The sequence below is a fragment of the Scyliorhinus canicula genome, chromosome 28 (assembly GCF_902713615.1).
Source record: "Scyliorhinus canicula chromosome 28, sScyCan1.1, whole genome shotgun sequence".
NCBI classification, from domain to species: domain Eukaryota; kingdom Metazoa; phylum Chordata; class Chondrichthyes; order Carcharhiniformes; family Scyliorhinidae; genus Scyliorhinus; species Scyliorhinus canicula.
The window spans coordinates 3,998,032-4,019,552 of record NC_052173.1 but is presented as its reverse complement, the minus strand read 5'-3'; the positions used below and the strand labels follow the sequence as shown (position 1 = coordinate 4,019,552).

The following is a 21,521-nucleotide window of genomic DNA, read 5'->3' as shown; positions in this document are numbered from 1 at the left end:
GCCTCAGATCAGCTTGGATAGGGCCTCAGATCAGCTTGGATAGGGCCTCAGATCAGCTTGGATAGGGCCTCAGATCAGCTTGGATAGGGCTTCAGATCAGCTTGGATCAGGCCTCAGATCAGCTTGGATAGGGCCTCAGATCAGCTTGGATATGGCCTCAGATCAGCTTGGATCAGACCTCAGATCAGCTTGGATAGGGCCTCAGATCAGCTTGGATAGGGCCTCAGATCAGCTTGGATAGGGCCTCAGATCAGCTTGGATAGGGCTTCAGATCAGCTTGGATCAGGCCTCAGATCAGCTTGGATAGGGCCTCAGATCAGCTTGGATCAGACCTCAGATCAGCTTGGATAGGGGCTCAGATCAGCTTGGATAGGGCCTCAGATCAGCTTGGATAGGGCCTCAGATCAGCTTGGATAGGGCCTCAGATCAGCTTGGATAGGGCCTCAGATCAGCTTGGATAGGGCCTCAGATCAGTTTGGATAGGGCCTCAGATCAGCTTGGATAGGGCCTCAGATCAGCTTGGATAGGGCCTCAGATCAGCTTGGATAGGGCCTCAGGTCAGCTTGGATCAGACCTCAGATCAGCTTGGATAGGGCCTCAGATCAGCTTGGATAGGGCCTCAGATCAGCTTGAATAGGGCCTCAGATCAGCTTGGATAGGGCCTCAGATCAGCTTGGATAGGGCCTCAGATCAGCTTGGATGGGGGCTCAGATCAGCTTGGATAGGGCTTCAGATCAGCTTGGATCAGACCTCAGATCAGCTTGGATAGGGCCTCAGATCAGCTTGGATAGGGCCTCAGATCAGCTTGGATAGGGCCTCAGATCAGCTTGGATAGGGCCTCAGATCAGCTTGGATAGGGCCTCAGATCAGCTTGGATAGGGGCTCAGATCAGCTTGGATAGGGCCTCAGATCAGCTTGGATAGGGCCTCAGATCAGCTTGGATAGGGCCTCAGATCAGCTTGGATAGGGCCTCAGATCAGCTTGGATAGGGCCTCAGATCAGCTTGGATAGGGCCTCAGATCAGCTTGGATAGGGCCTCAGATCAGCTTGGATAGGGCCTCAGATCAGCTTGGATAAGGCCTCAGATCAGCTTGGATCAGACCTCAGATCAGCTTGGATAGGGCCTCAGATCAGCTTGGATAGGGCCTCAGATCAGCTTGGATAGGACCTCAGATCAGCTTGGATAGGGCCTCAGATCAGCTTGGATAGGGCCTCAGATCAGCTTGGATAGGGCCTCAGATCAGCTTGGGTAGGGCCTCAGATCAGCTTGGATAGGGCCTCAGATCAGCTTGGATCAGGCCTCAGATCAGCTTGGATAGGGCCTCAGATCAGCTTGGATAGGGGCTCAGATCAGCTTGGATAGGGCCTCAGATCAGCTTGGATAGGGCCTCAGATCAGCTTGGATAGGGCCTCAGATCAGCTTGGATAGGGCCTCAGATCAGCTTGGATCAGACCTCAGATCAGCTTGGATAGGGCCTCAGATCAGCTTGGATAGGACCTCAGATCAGCTTGGATAGGGCCTCAGATCAGCTTGGATAGGGCCTCAGATCAGCTTGGATAGGGCCTCAGATCAGCTTGGATAGGGCCTCAGATCAGCTTGGATAGGGCCTCAGATCAGCTTGGATAGGGCCTCAGATCAGCTTGGATAGGGCCTCAGATCAGCTTGGATAGGGCCTCAGATCAGCTTGGATAGGGCCTCAGATCAGCTTGGATAGGGCCTCAGATCAGCTTGGATAGGGCCTCAGATCAGCTTGGATAGGGCCTCAGATCAGCTTGGATAGGGCCTCAGATCAGCTTGGATAGGGCCTCAGATCAGCTTGGATAGGGCCTCAGGTCAGCTTGGATCAGACCTCAGATCAGCTTGGATAGGGCCTCAGATCAGCTTGGATAGGGCCTCAGATCAGCTTGGATAGGGCCTCAGATCAGCTTGGATAGGGCCTCAGATCAGCTTGGATAGGGCCTCAGATCAGCTTGGATAGGGCCTCAGATCAGCTTGGATAGGGCCTCAGATCAGCTTGGATGGGGCTCAGATCAGCTTGGATAGGGCTTCAGATCAGCTTGGATCAGGACCTCAGATCAGCTTGGATAGGGCCTCAGATCAGCTTGGATAGGGCCTCAGATCAGCTTGGATAGGGCCTCAGATCAGCTTGGATAGGGCCTCAGATCAGCTTGGATAGGGCCTCAGATCAGCTTGGATGGGGGCTCAGATCAGCTTGGATAGGGCTTCAGATCAGCTTGGATCAGACCTCAGATCAGCTTGGATAGGGCCTCAGATCAGCTTGGTAGGGCCTCAGATCAGCTTGGATAGGGCCTCAGATCAGCTTGGATAGGGCCTCAGATCAGCTTGGATAGGGCCTCAGATCAGCTTGGATAGGGCCTCAGATCAGCTTGGATAGGGCCTCAGATCAGCTTGGATAGGGCCTCAGATCAGCTTGGATAGGGCCTCAGATCAGCTTGGATAGGGGCCTCAGATCAGCTTGGATAGGGCTCAGATCAGCTTGGATAGGGCCTCAGATCAGCTTGGATAGGGCCTCAGATCAGCTTGGATAGGGCCTCAGATCAGCTTGGATAGGGCCTCAGATCAGCTTGGATAGGGCCTCAGATCAGCTTGGATAGGGCCTCAGATCAGCTTGGATAGGGCCTCAGATCAGCTTGGATAGGGCCTCAGATCAGCTTGGATAGGGCCTCAGATCAGCTTGGATAGGGCCTCAGATCAGCTTGGATAGGGCCTCAGATCAGCTTGGATAGGGCCTCAGATCAGCTTGGATAGGGCCTCAGATCAGCTTGGATAGGGCCTCAGATCAGCTTGGATAGGGCCTCAGATCAGCTTGGATAGGGCCTCAGATCAGCTTGGATAGGGCCTCAGATCAGCTTGGATAGGGCCTCAGATCAGCTTGGATAGGGCTTCAGATCAGCTTGGATAGGGCCTCAGATCAGCTTGGATAGGGGCTCAGATCAGCTTGGATAGGGCCTCAGATCAGCTTGGATTGGGCCTCAGATCAGCTTGGATAGGGCCTCAGATCAGCTTGGATAGGGCCTCAGATCAGCTTGGATAGGGCCTCAGATCAGCTTGGATAGGGCCTCAGATCAGCTTGGATAGGGCCTCAGATCAGCTTGGATAGGGCCTCAGATCAGCTTGGATAGGGCCTCAGATCAGCTTGGATAGGGCCTCAGATCAGCTTGGATAGGGCCTCAGATCAGCTTGGATTGGGCCTCAGATCAGCTTGGATAGGGCCTCAGATCAGCTTGGATAGGGCCTCAGATCAGCTTGGATAGGGCCTCAGATCAGCTTGGATAGGGCCTCAGATCAGCTTGGATAGGGCCTCAGATCAGCTTGGATAGGGCCTCAGATCAGCTTGGATCAGACCTCAGATCAGCTTGGATAGGGCCTCAGATCAGCTTGGATAGGGCCTCAGATCAGCTTGGATAGGGCTTCAGATCAGCTTGGATAGGGCCTCAGATCAGCTTGGATAGGGCCTCAGATCAGCTTGGATAGGGCCTCAGATCAGCTTGGATAGGGCCTCAGATCAGCTTGGATAGGGCCTCAGATCAGCTTGGATAGGGCCTCAGATCAGCTTGGATAGGGCCTCAGATCAGCTTGGATAGGGCCTCAGATCAGCTTGGATAGGGGCTCAGATCAGCTTGGATAGGGCCTCAGATCAGCTTGGATAGGGCCTCAGATCAGCTTGGATAGGGCCTCAGATCAGCTTGGATAGGGCCTCAGATCAGCTTGGATAGGGCCTCAGATCAGCTGGTTTAAATGGCTGATGGGAAGTTATTTAATTTGAAAATATATCCGTTTTGATGAAGGAACCCAAATGAAAAGTAAACGTTTTGCTTGGACGCGCGATCCAATGGCCACGCTACGCCAGAAAAGCAGCTCGTCTCTTGCAGAGTAGCCGATGGAAGCCGGGAGATCTGCCCCCAGGATCTACCCAGCTTGCCACTCCTTGCGTGATCCAACACTATCCCGGGAAACGTTGTGATGTGAATCCGGCCCATTGTGGGTGGGATCACTTTTTGGCAAATCTACATATTAGAACGAGGTAGTCAGCCTGACTCTCACTGTGCAGATTCCTGAGGAACCTGAGGCTTTGGGATTCACCCCCTTCACCACAGAGACCTCGGGTGGGCGGCGTTCAGCACTGGTACACACAAACCAGGGGCAGACAGAATGCCACTCATGGGGGGGTCTCCCAGGGGATTGGTGGCCCCTAGCTGCATGTCCTTTGGGCAAGGTGGTACCCTGGCAGGGCCAGCCTGGTACATTGCCACCTGGGTGACACTGCCAAGCTGGCATGTTATGTCTGAGTGATCGAGCCGGGGTGCCTGCTGTGAGTGTTAGGAGGGGCTGAGAACCCTCTCATAGTGCGTTCGGGCGGGGAGGGGGGGAAAGTCGGGGATTATTTTGAGGGCCTTGGAAAATGGCGCTCCCCACTGGACAAATCTGGGCTCTGTGCGGCCTCAGCCGTGTGTTCCCTGTTCAGGCCCCTTACACAACACGAGTCACGTTGAATAGCCATGTGTTTCCCAGCACTGTGTGTGCCGGGAAACACGCGGCTAAATGTGCTCGCTCGGGGACTTTGTTCTCTTTTGGGAGAACCTTGTTTTCAGCTGCTTTGCACTTTCTGGTTCTATTTCAAAATTCCGACTTGTGTAATTTTCTTCTAATCCTTGCATGGAAATGATTTCTCCTGCTACTTCCACTGTGATCCCAGGGATCATTCGTGTCCGAGAGTCCTAGATGTTTACAGCCGGCACAGTTATATGTATTACTTCCCCTGCCACCTGCTTAGTTTGAAATACCACCTTGGTGGTTTGCGTTACCTGCAGATGGCTGACTGGCTGTATGCTGGTCCCTCTGCAGCACTCAGTGCCTGTCCAACCTGGGTCTGCGTCAGTCCAAGGGACAGTCGACGGATCTTAAAATTCTTTGCAAATTCACGAATCTCTTCCAGGTTTATTCCATCCACTTCAGTGGGTGCACTTTGAGGCTCTAAGAAAATCGAAAGAGATAATATTCCCAGATCAGATTCTTTTGACAGCCAGCAATTCAATTTGTTGCGAATTGAGGTTACTTCAACCAGAACTTTGACATTGTTAGACAGCAGCTTTAGCTTGTCCAACCCGCAGAGAGTTAAAATTAGCCAAATACTCACTGATCCCACAGGAGATGGTTTTAAAGGGTCTTTGCCAGAGGCAGATGCTGTGACCAGGGCAGTTTTGTCACCTGCCACAGCAAGTTAAAAACCAAGGCTTTGCAGACCAGAACTATAAACACTCGTCAGTATACCACTGCCAGACATAGAAATTTCCTCACAATGTCTGCCAAACACCAGCAAGGCAGTGCTGGCCGAGTGACATTAGTACATAGAACATACAATGCAGAAGGAGGCCATTCGGCCCATCGAGTCTGCACCGACCCACTTAAACCCTCACTTCCACCCTATTCCCGCAACCCAATAACCCCTCCTAACCTTTTTGGACACTAAGGGCAATTTATCATGGCCAATCCACCTAACCTGCACGTCTTTGGACTGTGGGAGGAAACCGGAGCACCCAGAGGAAACCCACGCAGACACGGGGAGAACGTGCAGACTTCACACAGACAGTGACCCAGCGGGGAATCGAACCTGGGACCCTGGCACTGTGAAGCAACAGTGCTAACCACTATGCTACCGTGCTGCCCTGTGTGTATTTTTGCTGCACTCGTCACCCAGAGACCCAGGGTAATAGAGACACTGATATCATAGGATTTACAGTGCAGAAGGAGGCCATTCGGCCCATCGAGCCTACACCGGCGCTTGGAAAGGGCACCCCATTTAAGCCCACAACACCACTCCATACCCGTAACCCAGCAACCCCACCCAACCGCTTTGGAAATTAAGGGCAATTTATCATTGGCCAATCCACCTAACCTGCACATCTTTGGACTGTGGGAGGAAACCGGAGCACCCGGAGGGAACCAACGCACACACGGGGAGAACGTGCAGACTCCGCACAGACAGTGACCCAAGCCAGGAATCGAACCTGGGACCCTGGAGCTGTGAAGCGACAATGCTAACCACTGTGCTACCGTGCTGCCCCTAATGCTCTGGGGAATCACAACAGATGGTGGAATTCGAATGTTTAATGATGACCATAAAGTGATTGTTGCTTGTTTTAAAAACCCTTCAATTCACTCATGGGGAAATCTGCTGTGCTTACCCGGTCTGGCCTACATGTGACTCCAGACCCACAGCAACGCGGTGAACTCCAAAATGCCACTCAGTTCAAGGACAATTCGCGAAGGGCTATAAATGCCTCGCCAGCAACGCCCACATTTCATGAATGAATTTGAAAAATGACATAATGATGAGTTTCAGCATAAAGGTGAAGGAAATTGAGGCAGAAGATGACCTTACAGACCACGGGTACTCATTGACACAGCTTTAGCCCCAAATTTCCTGGGATTTATACTTTTCTGGTGGCTGCTAAAATCCAGGCTTGGCGGGGTGAGAGGTCACCTTATGCTAACATGTCCTGGGCGAGGAGGAATTTCCAAACTTTGCAGATCCATCTCTGAAGTTCTGTCGCAACATTTTTCCAGGTCTTTGATTTGTTTCTTCCTGACATTTACAGTTTTCCTGGGTTTTCCTCAGAGTTTTGACCTTCCACCTCTCAAAACTGTTCATAAGGACCCAGGAGCTGAAAAGGTCTTTTCAACAGGTATCCCTGTATTCAGTTGGAGAGATGCAGGAGAGGATGTAGATCCATTAAATGAAGCGCCATGAGAAGACGACACCATCAACTCCCCCACAGTGTGTATACAGACAAGCAAGGATGTGCAAGGATTAGTCAGAAGAGCAATGCATGTGGAGCCAGAGCCGAATGAGGGAAGTAATTGGCTACTAGTGTGAAACTCTGCAGGAAGGCCTGAAGACACAGTCTACTTCCTGCAAGGTTATCAGTCAAGACGTAGATCACCACGCTGCTTGATTTTTACTATTCCAGATTGATACAATCATCCAGGCCAGCCAGGCCATAGCAATACGAACTGCAGAGTTGTAAGGGCCTGGATTTGATGGGTAACAAATGCCCACTTCCCATGTGTATTTGAATTCATTCAAAATGGCAGATCCAGTGCTCAGCTGAGATGTCAATCTGGAGCACAAGGTGTCGGGCTATGGAATGAATCCACATAAAGCTTCAGTTTCATTCATTTAACAGGAGGGGGTTCTGCTTGTTAAACATCTGTTTCTTTTTAAAGTATGCAGTTATTTTTCCCCCCAATTAAGGGGCAATTTAGCGTGTCCAATCCACCTAACCTGCACATCTTTGGGTCATGGGGGTGAGACACACGCAGACACGGGGAGAATGTGCAAACTCCACACGGACAGTGACCCAGGGCCGGGATCGAATCCGGGTCCTCGGTGCCATGAGACAACAGTGCTAACCACTGCGCCACGTGCTGCCTACTGCTTGTTAGGTTAGGTGGATTGGCCATGTTAAATTGTCCCTTAGTGATAGAAATTGTCTATTCCAGTCAGATATAAGAGGTTTAAATGAGAACTCATTCAGTGCAACTATAGCTGGGAATCCGCTAAGGGTTAATCCAGATAACACTCTCTAAATTCTTTCTCAGGTTTTACATTTTGCAAACAGCGAGAGACTGAAGGTTAATGACACCAACTAGCAAAGAGACCCTATTGTATGTTACCGCTTTCCCAGCCTGGACAGTTCTGTTTCCATGGTAATACACAGTCTAAGGTCACAATGCCCTGATGGCTGTGTTGTTTTCTAATTAATGTTGAGATGCAGGTGTCAATTATTTGGAAAATTGGCAAGCGATGGAATGTAAAATTCACACCAACTTATTTAAATACATATCTCTCTCAAAATTGACAGACAGACACTTTGGTTGAATTGAGTGAATTATAAATTAGTTAAAACCAATCAGAGATGAAAAGGAGACGAAACTTTAAGATAATAATCTTCTTAAAAATCACTTGTCGGGATGGGAAAATCCATTCTGGAATCAATCTACTTCTTTCTGAAACTTGTTTTCTTTGCTTGCTTTTGCTAAATCGCCATCTTTCTTTTGTTTAAATCAATCAGTAATTTTGTACTGTGTATCATGATTTGAAGAATAACCAAGATTTGTAATTGAATGAAAACTCAACTAGTGTCTTCGCTAAAAACAATCAACCTGAAGCCGGCAGACCCTCAGCTATTTCTCAATTCTCCAGCCCAAACAATTCCACCACAGGCGGAGTCAGGATTAATTCAGACCCCGACTATACTTACACCTAGCCCGCCCAAATTAAATTTGATGGCAATGCCACCTTTATCAGCTCCGACATTGCCGCCAGCTGCTGCTGCCATGGTGACTATGAATCCTCTGACACAGACTACACAGCTGTGGTCCGGCCAACATACCCCATGTCCGGGCCGGGTTCGATGGCCCTTGTCCTCACGAATGCTCAACCTCAGCTAGTCCCCACACCCGCCTGCAATGCGAGTGTAGTCGGCCAAAACACCCAGCTAACCCCGATTCAAGGGCCTCTCGACACAGCTTCAGCAGGCTCTGAGATTGTTATCACTACACGAGGCGCTGAACAAAGGAAACTAGTTCGCTCGGACGATGGCAGTGACGCAAAAAACGACCCTGCTGGCAGGACTGGGACATTACGACTCGCCCCATTACGCACCAAAGAGTTACGGTTGAAGCGACCGAAACATCTGAAAACGACGTAACAATCACTAAATCTCAATACGCCCGACATTGGGTCCATGATCCGGCAGAGCCCGATCATGTTGATCGCTGGGCCAAACAACTCTCGCACCCTAAGAAGGCAGGGGGTTAGCCACCTGGGATCAGCTACAGCGCTTACAGAATATTTACCGTCTCCATCCGTTAGATGGGGTACAGGTTCTGTCTGTGATGGTTAAGGCCCGTGATAGTCAAATACTCTTGAAAGAAGTTCGGTTAGCCCTAGGCGGGTGATGATTTACAAAATCTGGAAGCGGGTTGGCAGGCAATTAAAGAATGGCTATTAAGATTCAACCCACCTAAAACTGACAGGGGAAAAGTAACATCCTGTGTTCAAAAGCATTTGGAGAATCTCCCAGACTATGAGGAAAGGTTTCAAACAGTTTGGAGGGAGCATTCCGGAATGGAATTCCAGGTAGGAGGGAGGACCCGCGCTTACTTCCTATTGTTATTTTGATGGCTTCCATCTGGATAGGCCCAGTAACCCAGGCCCTTCTGGGCATGGATATACTAGCCCAATTAAATTCTTCTCTTAATTTTGAGAATGGAAAAGTCACATGGTCCATCAGACATCTCAAAAAGAGCCAACTGGAGAACCACTCAATTTGGGCCAAGGACAAAAATGGCTGTGGCCTATTAAACATGGGAGCAGCATCCTTCACTGGAGTAGCACCACCATGTACCAAACAGTACCCTAATAACCCCTCCTCAATAGAGGGAATACTACCTGTACTGAAGCAATTGGAAGACAGAGGAGTAGTAGCGCAAGTTCATAGTTCATCAAACAGTCCAGTGTGGCCTGTCAAGAAGGCTAATGGCACATGGCGCCTGACTATTGACTATGGAAGGGCCAACAAATACATTGTCAGAAAAGCTCCTTTGGTAGCCGATCCATCCACCATCTTTAATGCCTTAACACCAGACCTTCAATGGTTTTCAGTTATAGACATGGCCAATGGCTTTTGGTCAGTGCCACTGGCAGAGGGGGTGGTTTGCTTCCACCATCAGACAACAACAATACACATGGACCAGACTACCACAACGATTTCACAACAGCCCTACTGTTTTCCACATGGCTCTACAGGACCACCTGAGGGAACTGCCTGATATGCCTTCCACCATTATCCAGTACGTAGATGACATCCTAGTGGCCTCCATTGATGAAGAAGACCATGAAAGAGAATTGTGTGTCCTTTTAGACCATCTTAGCTACAATGGACTCAAAGCCAGCCTTGCCAAAGGACAAATTTCCCAGGATGAAGTTGTCTACTTAGGTCAGAAAATATCTAAAGGCAAAAGGGAACTTACTCTGCCATCAAAGCCGCCAAAGAGCCTACAACTGTCCAGGAGGTGAGATCCTTTTTGGGACTATGCAATTTTAACAGAAATTGGATTGATTCATTTACTCAGATAGCTCAACCATTGAATGACCTCTTAAAAGGCAACGAAAATCAAAAGACACGGTTGACCTCACAACGGAACAGGGAGAGTCATTCTTGAAGCTGAAACAGGCTCAGCACTTGCTCCAGGAATTCCAAACAATGGAAAACCTTTCACCATGTTTGTTCATGAGAAAGAAGGGTACATGACAACAGTACGAGCCTAAGAACATGGTGACCAGCTAAGACCTGTAGGATACTACTCCGTCAAACTGGACAATGTGGCCCTGGCATATGGCAGCTGCCTCAGAGTCATGGAAGCCACATGTTGAGCCGTGACGGCGACAGCAGGCCTTGTCCTAGATCAGCAATTGACCATCACATGTCCCCATGCAGTCCATTCTCTACTCTCCATGAACAGAGTATCACACGTTACATCAGCCAGGTGGACAGCAGTTTTGGAAGCAGCTAATCTTCACTTCCACTGTGCAAGCCCCGTAAATCCATCATCTTTGCTCCCGCTTCCCGAGGAGCAAAAGGGTGGAGAAGAAGAGGAACATGACTATATGGAAGTAACAGAGGAAATGAAGGAGGCATGCCTGGTAGAAGAACCACTACAAAATCCAGATTTGGGTCTATTTACAGATGATTCCTCCTTTATTGACAAGGTATCAGAAAGGCTGGATGGGCAGTCACAAATAATGGCAAAAGGAAGTTTGTCCCCAGGAACATCAGCTCAACAGGCCGAATTGAGGGCACTAGCAGAAGCATGTCGCCGTGTAGCAAAAGATCAAACAGTTAACATCTGTACCGACTCCAGATACGGTTTTGGAGTAGCCGATGATTTTGGCCACTTGTGAAGAAAAAAAGAGGATTCCTCACCACAGCAGGGACACCTATCTAAAATGGGAAGGAAGACCAAAACCTCCTAGAAGCCATGGCTTTGCCAAAAGAAGTATCTATTCTCAAGTGTAAGGCCCATACTCAAGGAAACACTAGAGAAGCACAAGGAAACACCCTTGCAGACCAAACAGCAAAGGAAGCTGCCTCCCAGTGGGATTCTTCAGCAGAACCAAGACACATCTACAAATTGGGAGTGACCAATTTATTACAAGATCTATGTGAAATGCAACATAACTCTACTCGAGAAGAGCAATGGTCATGGTTAGACTCAGGTATCCAGTGGTATGATGATGATATTTGGAGACAAGTTCAGACGGATGAACCAGTTCCACTACAGGCACTGATGCCATTTCTGACCCAACAGATCCATTCATGGGGACATCTATCACCTCAACAGATGGTGGTTCGATTCCAGAGAAGTTGGTACTGCAAAGGATTAAAAAAACATGCACAATTGGTGTCAAACCGTTGTGTAACCTGTTAAAAAAAGAACTTGGAACACATAACATCAATACCTCAACTAAAAGCTCCTGAAGGATCATTCCAGAACATACAGGCCGATTACATCAGCCTTCCTGCATGTCAAAGATACACTGACGTCCTTGTAATAGTGGATAGGTTCTCTCGATGGGTCGAGGCTGCTCCAGCCAGGAGGGCTACAGCCACCCATACAGCCAAAGTCAGATACAAAGGCTATATTCCCAGATGGGGAGTACCAGCTAGCATCGACTCAGACAATGGAACCCACTTTACAGGTGCTGTTTGCCAGGGGGTACGCAGGTTATAGAACATCGATTGGAATCGACACTGCCCTTATCATCCAGAATCATCAGGACAAGTGGAACGCATAAACCGGACTTTAAAAGAACACTTACATAGAATTACATAGAATTTACAGTGTAGAAGGAGGCCATTCGGCCCATCGAGTCTTCACCGGCTCCCGGAAAGAGCACCCTACCCAAGGTTAACACCTCCACCCTATCCCCATAACCCCACCCAACACTAAGGGCAATTTTGGACACTAGGGGCAATTAATCATGGCCAATCCACCTAACCTGCACATCTTTGGACTGTGGGAGGAAACCGGAGCACCCGGAGGAAACCCACGCACACACAGGGAGGATGTGCAGACCCCGCACAGACAGTGACCCAAGCCGGAATCGAACCTGGGACCCTGGAGCTGTGAAGCGATTGTGCTATCCACAATGCTACCGTGCTGTCCAAATACAATCAAGAAGGCATGAATTGGGTTCAAGCCTTGGCACTAGTATTGTGCAGTATAAGAGCAACCCCAAACAGAACAACAGGCCTAAGCCCATTTGACGTTATCACAGACAGACTCATGTCCCTGCCGGGAACTATTGACTTAAGAAAGGCAGACTGTCATCTGATAAGTGATGCTTTACTCAGTTATTGTCAAAACTTAACAAATGCTGTCAGTTCTGCTTTCCAACAGGTGTCGGAAACTCCAGCGCGAACCATTAGGGGCCAAGTGGGAGGGCCCCTATCAAGTGGTACTCACAACCCAGTCAGCTGTGAAACTCCAAGGAAAGAAATCCTGGATTCACGCGTCACACGTGAAATGCGCGTGCAAAAATCCAAATGTGTAAAAATGTTTGCCACAATATTGATTTTCAGTTACATGTTTGCGAGAGACTTTAACGTCTTGAAGTACTGGGTGTGTTCTTCTATCCCTACCAATTCCCAAGTAGGTATCCCACTGCAGCCTGTTCCTTTTACTTTATCCCAAATGGTACATTTTCCAAAATCATGACCATACCCTTCCCAAATGTGGAGATACCAGACTACAAAAAATGAGAAACGATGAGGTTAAGAGATGGCAATCTGCAGGCCACCCATTAAACACTTTGAAGGGATGGTACCAACATATCAATAATCCAGTCCGACACCACCCCAAGTAACCCTCCCAACTGGTCATAATCATACTGAGACCATATGTTTAATTAACTATAATTATAGTCAAGTTTGTATTTTAACAAAAGTTCACCAGTAGACAAAGCTGACAAATAAAGTTTAACAAAACTTTGCCAAAAAGCACAGCCTGAATCTCTGTTATTTGGGAACTAAGAAGGGATAATGTATATCCAGGGTTCCAAATAGACACAGAGATCCATCACTTAGTGTCCAAAGATGTGCAGGTTAGGTGGATAGGCCATGCTAAATTGTCCCTTAGTGTCCAAACATGTGCAGGTTAGGTGGATTGGCCATTATAAATTGTCCCTTAGTGTCCAAAGATGTGCAGGTTAGGTGGATTGGCCATTATAAATTGTCCATTAGTGCCCAAAGATGTGCAGGTTAGGTGGATTGGCCATTATAAATTGTCCCTTAGTGTCCAAACATGTGCAGGTTAGGTGGATTGGCCATGCTAAATTGCCCCTTAGTGTCCAAAGATGTGCAGGTTAGGTGGATTGGCCATGCTAAATTGTCCCTTAGTGTCCAAAGATGTACAGATTAGGTGGATTGGCCATTATAAATTGTCCCTTAGTGTCCAAAGATGTGCAGGTTAGGTGGATTGGCCATTATAAATTGTCCCTTAGTGTCCAAAGATGTACAGGTTAGGTGGATTGGCCATGCTAAATTGCCCCTTAGTGTCCAAACATGTGCAGGTTAGGTGGATTGGCCATGCTAAATTGCCCCTTAGTGTCCAAACATGTGCAGGTTAGGTGGATTGGCCATTATAAATTGTCCCTTAGTGTCCAAAGATGTACAGGTTAGGTGGATTGGCCATTATAAATAGTCACTTAGTGTCCAAAGATGTGCAGGTTAGGTAGATTAGCCGTGCTAAATTGTCCCTTAGTGTCCAAAGATGTGCAGGTTAGGTGGATTGGCCGTGCTAAATTGTCCCTTAGTGTGGTTTTACCAACTTCAACAAGACGTCCCAACTCCTGTATTCAATATTCTGACCAATAAAACCCAGCATGCTGATTGCCTTATTCACCACCCTGTCCACCTGCAACTCCACCTTCAAGGAGCTGTGAACTTGTAACTCCGAGATCTCTTTGTTCTCTAACTCTCCGCAACTCCCTACCATTAACTGAGTAGGACCTGCCCTGATTTGATTTACCAAAATGCATCACCTCACATCAATCCAAATTAAACTCCATCTACCATTCAGCAGCCCAATTGGTCAAAGTCCTGTTAGAGATAGAGATAGAGAAATACAGCACAGAACAGGCCCTTCGGCCCACGATGTTGCGCCGAACTTTTGTCCTAGGTTAATCATAGAATTTTGGACAATTTGTCATGGCCAATCCACCCAACCTGCACATCTTTGGACTGTGGGAGGAAACCGGAGTACCCGGAGGAAACCCACGCAGTCACGGGGAGGATGTGCAGACTCCACACAGACAGTGACCCAAGTCGAAATCGAACTTGGGACCCTGGAGCTGTGAAGCAATTGTGCTATCCACAATGCTACCGTGCTGCCCTTAAGAAGTTAACCTACACTCCCTTATTCTACCCTAATCCAAGTACCTATCCAATAGCCGTTTGAAGGTCCATAAATTTTCCGACTCAACTACTACCACAGGCAGTGCATTCCATGCCCCCACTACTCTCTGGGTAAAGAACCTACCTCTGACATCCCCTCTATATCTTCCACCATTTATCTTAAATTTATGTCCCCTTGTAATGGTGTGTTCCACCCGGGGAAAAAGTCTCTGACTATCTACTCTATCTATTCCCCTGATCATCTTATAAACCTCTATCAAGTCGCCCCTCATCCTTCTCCGTTCTAATGAGAAAAGGCCTAGCACCCTCAACCTTTCCTCATAAGACCTACTCTCCATTCCAGGCAACATCCTGGTAAATCTCCTTTGCACCTTTTCCAAAGCTTCCACATCCTTCCTAAAATGAGGTGACCAGAACTGCACACAGTACTCCAAATGTGGCCTGACCAAGGTTTTGTACAGCTGCATCATCACCTCACGGCTCTTAAATTCAATCCCTCTGCTAATGAACGCTAGCACACCATAGGCCTTCTTCACAGCTCTATCCACTTGAGTGGCAACTTTCAAAGAACAATGAACATAGACCCCAAGATCTCTCTGCTCCTCCACATTGCCAAGAACCCTACCATTAACCCTGTATTCCGCATTCAGATTTTGCAATCTTATATAACCTTCTTCACTATCCACTATGCCACCAATCTTGGTGGCATCTGCAAACTTACTAACTATGCCTCCTCCTCATCTGGAGTATTGTGTACAGTTTTGATCTCCTTCTCTGAGGAAGGATATTCTTGCTCTAGAGGGAGTGCAGCGAAGGTTTACCAGATTGATTCCAGGGATGGCGGGACTGTCATATGAGAGATGCACTAGAACATAGAACAGTACAGCACAGAACAGGCCCTTCGGCCCTCGATGTTGTGCCGAGCAATGATCACCCTACTTAAACCCACGTAACCCGTATACCCGTAACCCAACAATCCCCCCATTAACCTTACACTACGGGCAATTTAGCATGGCCAATCCACCTAACCCGCACATCTTTGGACTGTGGGAGGAAACCGGAGCACCCGGAGGAAACCCACGCACACACGGGGAGGACGTGCAGACTCCACACAGACAGTGACCCAGCCGGGAATCAAACCTGGGACCCTGGAGCTGTGAAGCATTGATGCTAACCACCATGCTACCGTGAGGCCCAACTAGCTTGGGATTGTTTTCGCTGGAGTTCAGAAGAATGAGGGGGGAATCTCATAGAGACTTATAAAATTCTAACAGGACTAGACAGGGTAGATGCAGGAAAGATGTTCCCAATGGTGGGTGTGTCCAGAACCAGGGGTCACAGTCTGAGGATTCAGGGTAAACCATGTCGGACAGAGATAAGGAGACATTTCTTCACACAAAGAGTGGTGAGCCTGTGGAATTCATTACCACAGGAAGTAGTTGATGCTAAAACTTTGAATATATTCAAGAGGCGGCTGGTTATAGCACTTGGGGAGAATGGGATCGAAGGCTATGGGGAGAAAGCAGGATTAGGCTATTGAGTTGGATGATCAGCCATGATCGCGATGAATGGTGGAGCAGGCTCGAAGGGCCAAAAGGCCTCTTCCTGCTCCTATCTTCTATGTATCTATGTATAACAGTGGACCCAGCACCGATCCCTTAGGCACACCGCTGGTCACAGGCCTCCAGTTTGAAAAACAACCCTCCACAACCACCCTTTGGCTTCGGTCATCAAGCCAATTTTGTATCCAATTGGCTACTTCGCCCTGGATTCCGTGAGATTGAACCTTTTGCAACAACTTACCATGTGGGTACCTTGTCAAAGGCCTTGCTAAAGTCCATGTAGACAATGTCAACTGCACTGCCCTCATCTACCTTCTTGGTCCCCCCTTCAAATAACTTAATCACCAACATGTCCACCTGCGATCTATTTGAACTCCATCGAGAACAATCCCAACCTTGTCAATCTCTCCTCATATGACAGTCCCGCCATCCCTGGAATCAGCCTGGTAAACCTTCGCTGCTCCCCCTCTTGAGCAAGAACATCCTTCCTCAGAGAAGGAGACCAAAACTGCCCACAATACTCCAGGTGAGTTGGTGAGGTAAGCTTTTCTTTCCGTTTGCTCTCTCCACCCTTCCATCACCTCTAACCTGTGAAAATCAGGTCAGCTTTTTCTTTCTCTCTGTAATTGTCAAGTGGATAAATGGAAGGGATGGCAGAGAGGGCAGTGCACTGTTCCTCCTGCAGGATGTTCGAGGTGAGGGACACCGTCAGTGGCCCTGCTGATTTCACCTGCGGGAAGTGCACCCAACTCCAGCTCCTCAGAGACCGTGTTGGGGAACTGGAGCTGGATGAACTGAGGATCATTCAGGAGGCAGAGGTGGTTATAGATAGGAGCGACAGGGATGTAGTTACTCCTGAGAATGAAGGTAGCTGGATGACATTTAAAAGGAGGGTAAGAAGCAGTCAGTGCAGGGATACCCTGCGGTTACTCCCCTCTATAACAGGTACACCGTTTTGGAGGTCAGCTACAGTGACCAGGTCTGTGGCACTGAGTCTGTCCCTGTGGCTCAGAAGGGAAGGGGGGAGATTAGGAGAGCAATAGTTGTTGGGGACTCGATAGTTAGAGGTGCAGATAGGCAGTTCTGTGGCAACGATAGAGACTCACGGTTGGTGTGTTGCCTCCCGGGTGCCAAGGTCCGTGACGTCTCTGATCGTGTTTCCAGGATCCTTCAGGGGGAGCAGCCACAAGTCGTGATCCACATCGGTACCAACGGCATAGGTAGGAAAAGGGACGGGGATGTAAAACAGGAATTCAGGGAGCTAGGGTGGAAGCTGAGAGCCAGGGCAGACCGTGTTGTCATCTCTGGTTTGTTGCCGGTGCCACGTACTAGTGAGGTGAGGAACAGGGAGAGAGTGCAGTTAAACACGTGGCTACAGGAATGGTGTAGGAGGGAGGGTTTCAGGTACGTGGATAATTGGAGCGCATTCTGGTGTAGGAGGGAGGGTTTCAGGTACGTGGATAATTGGAGCACATTCTGGTGTAGGAGGGAGGGTTTCAGGTACGTGGATAATTGGAGCACATTCTGGTGAAGGTGGGACCTGTATAATCAGGACGGGTTACACCTGAACCAGAGGGGCAACAATATCCTGGGAGGGAAATATGCTATGGCTCTTCGGAAGGGGGGGGGGGGGTTTAAACTAATTTGGCTGGGGGATGGGAAACTGATTTGTAGTCCAGGAGATAGCATTGCTGGAGTTCAGGAAGTTGAGGGTCATGCAGTACTGAGGAAGGTACCAAGGTCACAAGAGTGGACCTGCAGGTCTGAAGGTGGTTTGAAGTGAGTCTACTTCAATGCGAGGAGCATCAGGAATAAGGTTGGTGAGCTTGAAGCATGGATTGGTACCTGGGACTACGATGTGGCCATTACGGAGACGTGGATAGAACAGGAATGGTTGTTGGAGGTTCTGGGGTTTAGATGTTTCAGTAAGATTAGGGAAGGTGGTAAAAGAGGTGGAGGAGTAGCATTGTTTTTTTAAAATATAAATTTAGAGTACCCAATTATTTTTTCCAATTAAGGGGCAATTTACCCTGCACATCTTTGGGCTGTGGGGGTGAAACCCACGCAAACACGGGGAGAATGTGCAAACTCCTCACAGACAGTGACCCAGGGCCGGGATTCGAACCCAGGTCCCCAGCGCCGTAGGCAGCAATGCTAACCACTGTGCCACCGTGCTGCCCGAGTAGCATTGTTAATCAAGGATAGTATAATAGCTGCAGAAAGGCAGTTTGAGGAAGACCTGTGTACTGAGGTAGTGTGGGCTGAAGATAGAAATAGGAAAGGAGCGGTCACTTTGTTAGGAGTTTTCTATAGGCCCCCAAACAGTAACAGAGATGTGGAGGAAAAGATTGCAATGCAGATTTTGGATAGGTGCGGTAGTCACAGGGTAGTTGTCATGGTGACTTGAACTTTCCAAATATGGATTGGAACCACTATAATTCGAATAGTTTGTATGGGGCTGTTTTTATCCAGTGTGTGCAGGAGGGTTTCCTCACACAATATGTGGATAGACAGACAAGAGGCGGGGCCACATTGGATTTGGTACTGGGGAATGAACCGGGCCAAGTGTTAGATTTGGTTGTGGGAGAGCACTTTGCTATCTCCAAAGTGGAGATTCCACAATTCATTGACTTTCTCTATAGCAATGGAGAGGGATAGGAACATACGGCAGGGCAAGGTTTATAACTGGGGGAAGGGTAATTACGATGCGATTGGGCAAGAAATGGGGAGCATAAGATGGAAACAGGAACTGTCAGGGACAGGCACAGTTGAGATGTGGAGCAAATACTGTGTGTCCTTGATAGGTATGTCCCTGTCAGGCAGGGAGGAAATGGCCGTGTGAGGGAACCATGGTTCACAAAAGAGGTTGAATGTCTTGTCAAGAGGAAGAAGGGGGCTTATGTAAGGATGAGAAAACAAGGTTCAGTTTGAGCACTTGAGGGATACAAGATAGCTAGGAAGGAGCTCAAGAAATAGCTTAGGAGAGCTGGGAGGGGGCATGAGAAGTCCTTGGCGGGTAGGATCAAGGAAAACCCCCAAGGCTTTTTACACTTATGTGAGGAATAAAAGAATGACCAAGGTGAAGTTAGGGCTGGTCAGGGACAGTAGTGGGAACATGTGCATGGAGTCTGAAGATATAGGAGAGGCCCTAAATGAATACTTTTCTTCAGTGTTGACAAAGGAGAGGGGCCATGTTGTTGAGGAGGATAGTGTGATACAGATATATATTTGGAAGGAAGATGTGTTAGAAATGTTGAAAAGCCTGAGGATAGATAAGTCCCCTGGGCCTGATGGGATATATCCTAGGATTCTTTGGGAGGCGAGGGATGAGATTGCAGAGCCTTTGGCTTTGATCTTTATGTCCTCACTGTCTACAGGAATAGTGCCAGAAGACTGGAGCGAGGCGAATGTTGTCCCCTTGTTCAAGAAAGGGAACAGGTATAACCCTGGGAATTATAGGCCGGTTAGTCTCACTTCGGTCATAGGTAAATTATTGGAAAGGGTCCTGAGGGATAGGATTTACGATAATTTGGAAAGATACAGCTTAATCCAGGATAGTCAGACGGATTTGTGAAGGGTAAGTCTTGCCTCACAAATTTGATTGTATTATTTGAGGAGGTAACTAAGTGTGTAGATGAACTGCTCTACCTTCATCTATGTACTTAGTTGATGTCGTATACATGGATTTTAGTAAGGCGTTTGATAAGGTGCCCCATGGTCGGCTCATGCAGAAAGTAAGGAGGCGTGGCACAGAGGCAAATATGTCCGATTGGATCAGTAACTGGCTATCACATAGAAGACAGAGGGTGGTGGATGGGAAATTTTCATCCTGGAGCCCAGTGACCAGCGGTGTACCACAGGGATCAGTGCTGGGTCCTCTGCTATTTGTGATGTTTATCAATGACTTGGAGGAGGGGGCTGAAGGGTGGGTCAGTAAATTTGCTGATGACACCAAGATTGGTGGAGTAGTGGATGAGGTGGAGGGCTGTTGTAGGCTGCAAAGAGACATTGATAGGATGCAGAGCTGGGCTAAAAAGTGGCAGATGGAGTTTAACCCTGATAAGTTTGAGGTGATTAATTTTGGTAGGAAAAATTTGAATGTGGATTACAGGGTTAATGGCAGGGCTCTGAGGAATGTGGAGGAGGAGGGATTTCTCGGAGTTCATGTCCACAGATCTCTGAAAGTTGCCACCCAAGTGGATAGAGCCGTGAAGAAAGCCTATAGTGTGTTAGCATTTACACGTGAGAACACCACCCACCAGGTACGCGGTACATACTCGTGCGACTCGGCCAACGTTGTCTACCTCATACGCTGCAGGAAAGGATGTCCCGAAGCGTGGTACATTGGCGAGACCATGCAGACGCTGCGACAACGAATGAACGGGCATCGTGCGACAATCACTAGGCAGGAATGTTCCCTTCCAGTCGGGGAACACTTCAGCAGTCAAGGGCATTCAGCCTCTGATCTCCGGGTAAGCGTTCTCCAAGGCGGCCTTCAGGACGCGCGACAATGCAGAATTGCTGAGCAGAAACTTACAGCCAAGTTCCGCACACATGAGTACGGCCTCAACCGGGATCTTGGATTCATGTCGCATTACATTCACCCCCCACCATCAGGCCTGGGCTTGTGAAATCCTACCAACTGTCCTGGCTTGAAACAATTCACATCTCTTTAACCTGGGATTACCCCTATCTCTGGATCTGTAAAGACTCAATTACCTGCAAATGCTCACATTCTAAGTATTGTCCAGCATCTCTGACTTTGTCTATATATACGTTTCTGGAACATACCTCTCCATTCACCTGAGGAAGGAGCTGCGCTCCGAAAGCTCGTGTTTGAAACAAACCTGTTTGACTTTAACCTGGTGCTGTAAGACCTCTTACTGTGCTCACCCCAGTCCAACGCCGGCACCTCCACATCATTTATTAACAGGGGGAATGAGTTTAAGAGCTGCAAATTTATGCTGCAACCGTACAAGACCTTGGTTAGACCACATTTGGAGTATTGTGTGCAGTTCTTATCACAAACCACCTTCAAGATACGGTGACCGCAATGAACTGATGCTAATTTTCCCCGCAACAGCCAATCAGCAGCTCCACTGTACTGCCCTCTGCTGGATGCTTGCCTTCACTTGAACACGGTGGGTGTCTTGCTCAGGTACACGTTCTGGATGCAGTGACAGCAATGCACTGATGCAAATTTTCCCCGCAACAGCCAATCAGCAGCTCCGCTCTACTGCCCTCTGCTGGATGAGTTGGCATTGAGTGTGTGAAGGGCCATGGGTGGGGGAATGAGTTGGTATTGAGGTGGTGTGGAGAGGATGAGGGGCCGTGGGAAGTGGCTCGACAGGGGGCCTAACAACACCTCATAGAACTGGCACAAATTCGTACAGAACAAAGTCGTACAGAGCAAATGCAGACCTGCTAACCAGCCCGCTTCGGCTCTCACCTGAA

The 21,521-nt window shown here is 48.5% G+C and overlaps 1 protein-coding gene across 1 annotated transcript in view; it reads right to left on the bottom strand.

Moving 5' to 3' along the window:
* Window positions 1–4,806: 4,806 nt before the first annotated feature.
* LOC119958231 (POU domain, class 6, transcription factor 1-like) overlaps window positions 4,807–21,521 on the bottom strand; it is a 410,189-nt gene continuing 393,474 nt past the window's right edge. Inside the window, 1 exon segment of the mRNA XM_038786639.1 lies at window positions 4,807–4,996. Coding sequence (XP_038642567.1) covers window positions 4,824–4,996 — 173 coding nt within the window. The 3' untranslated portion in view covers window positions 4,807–4,823.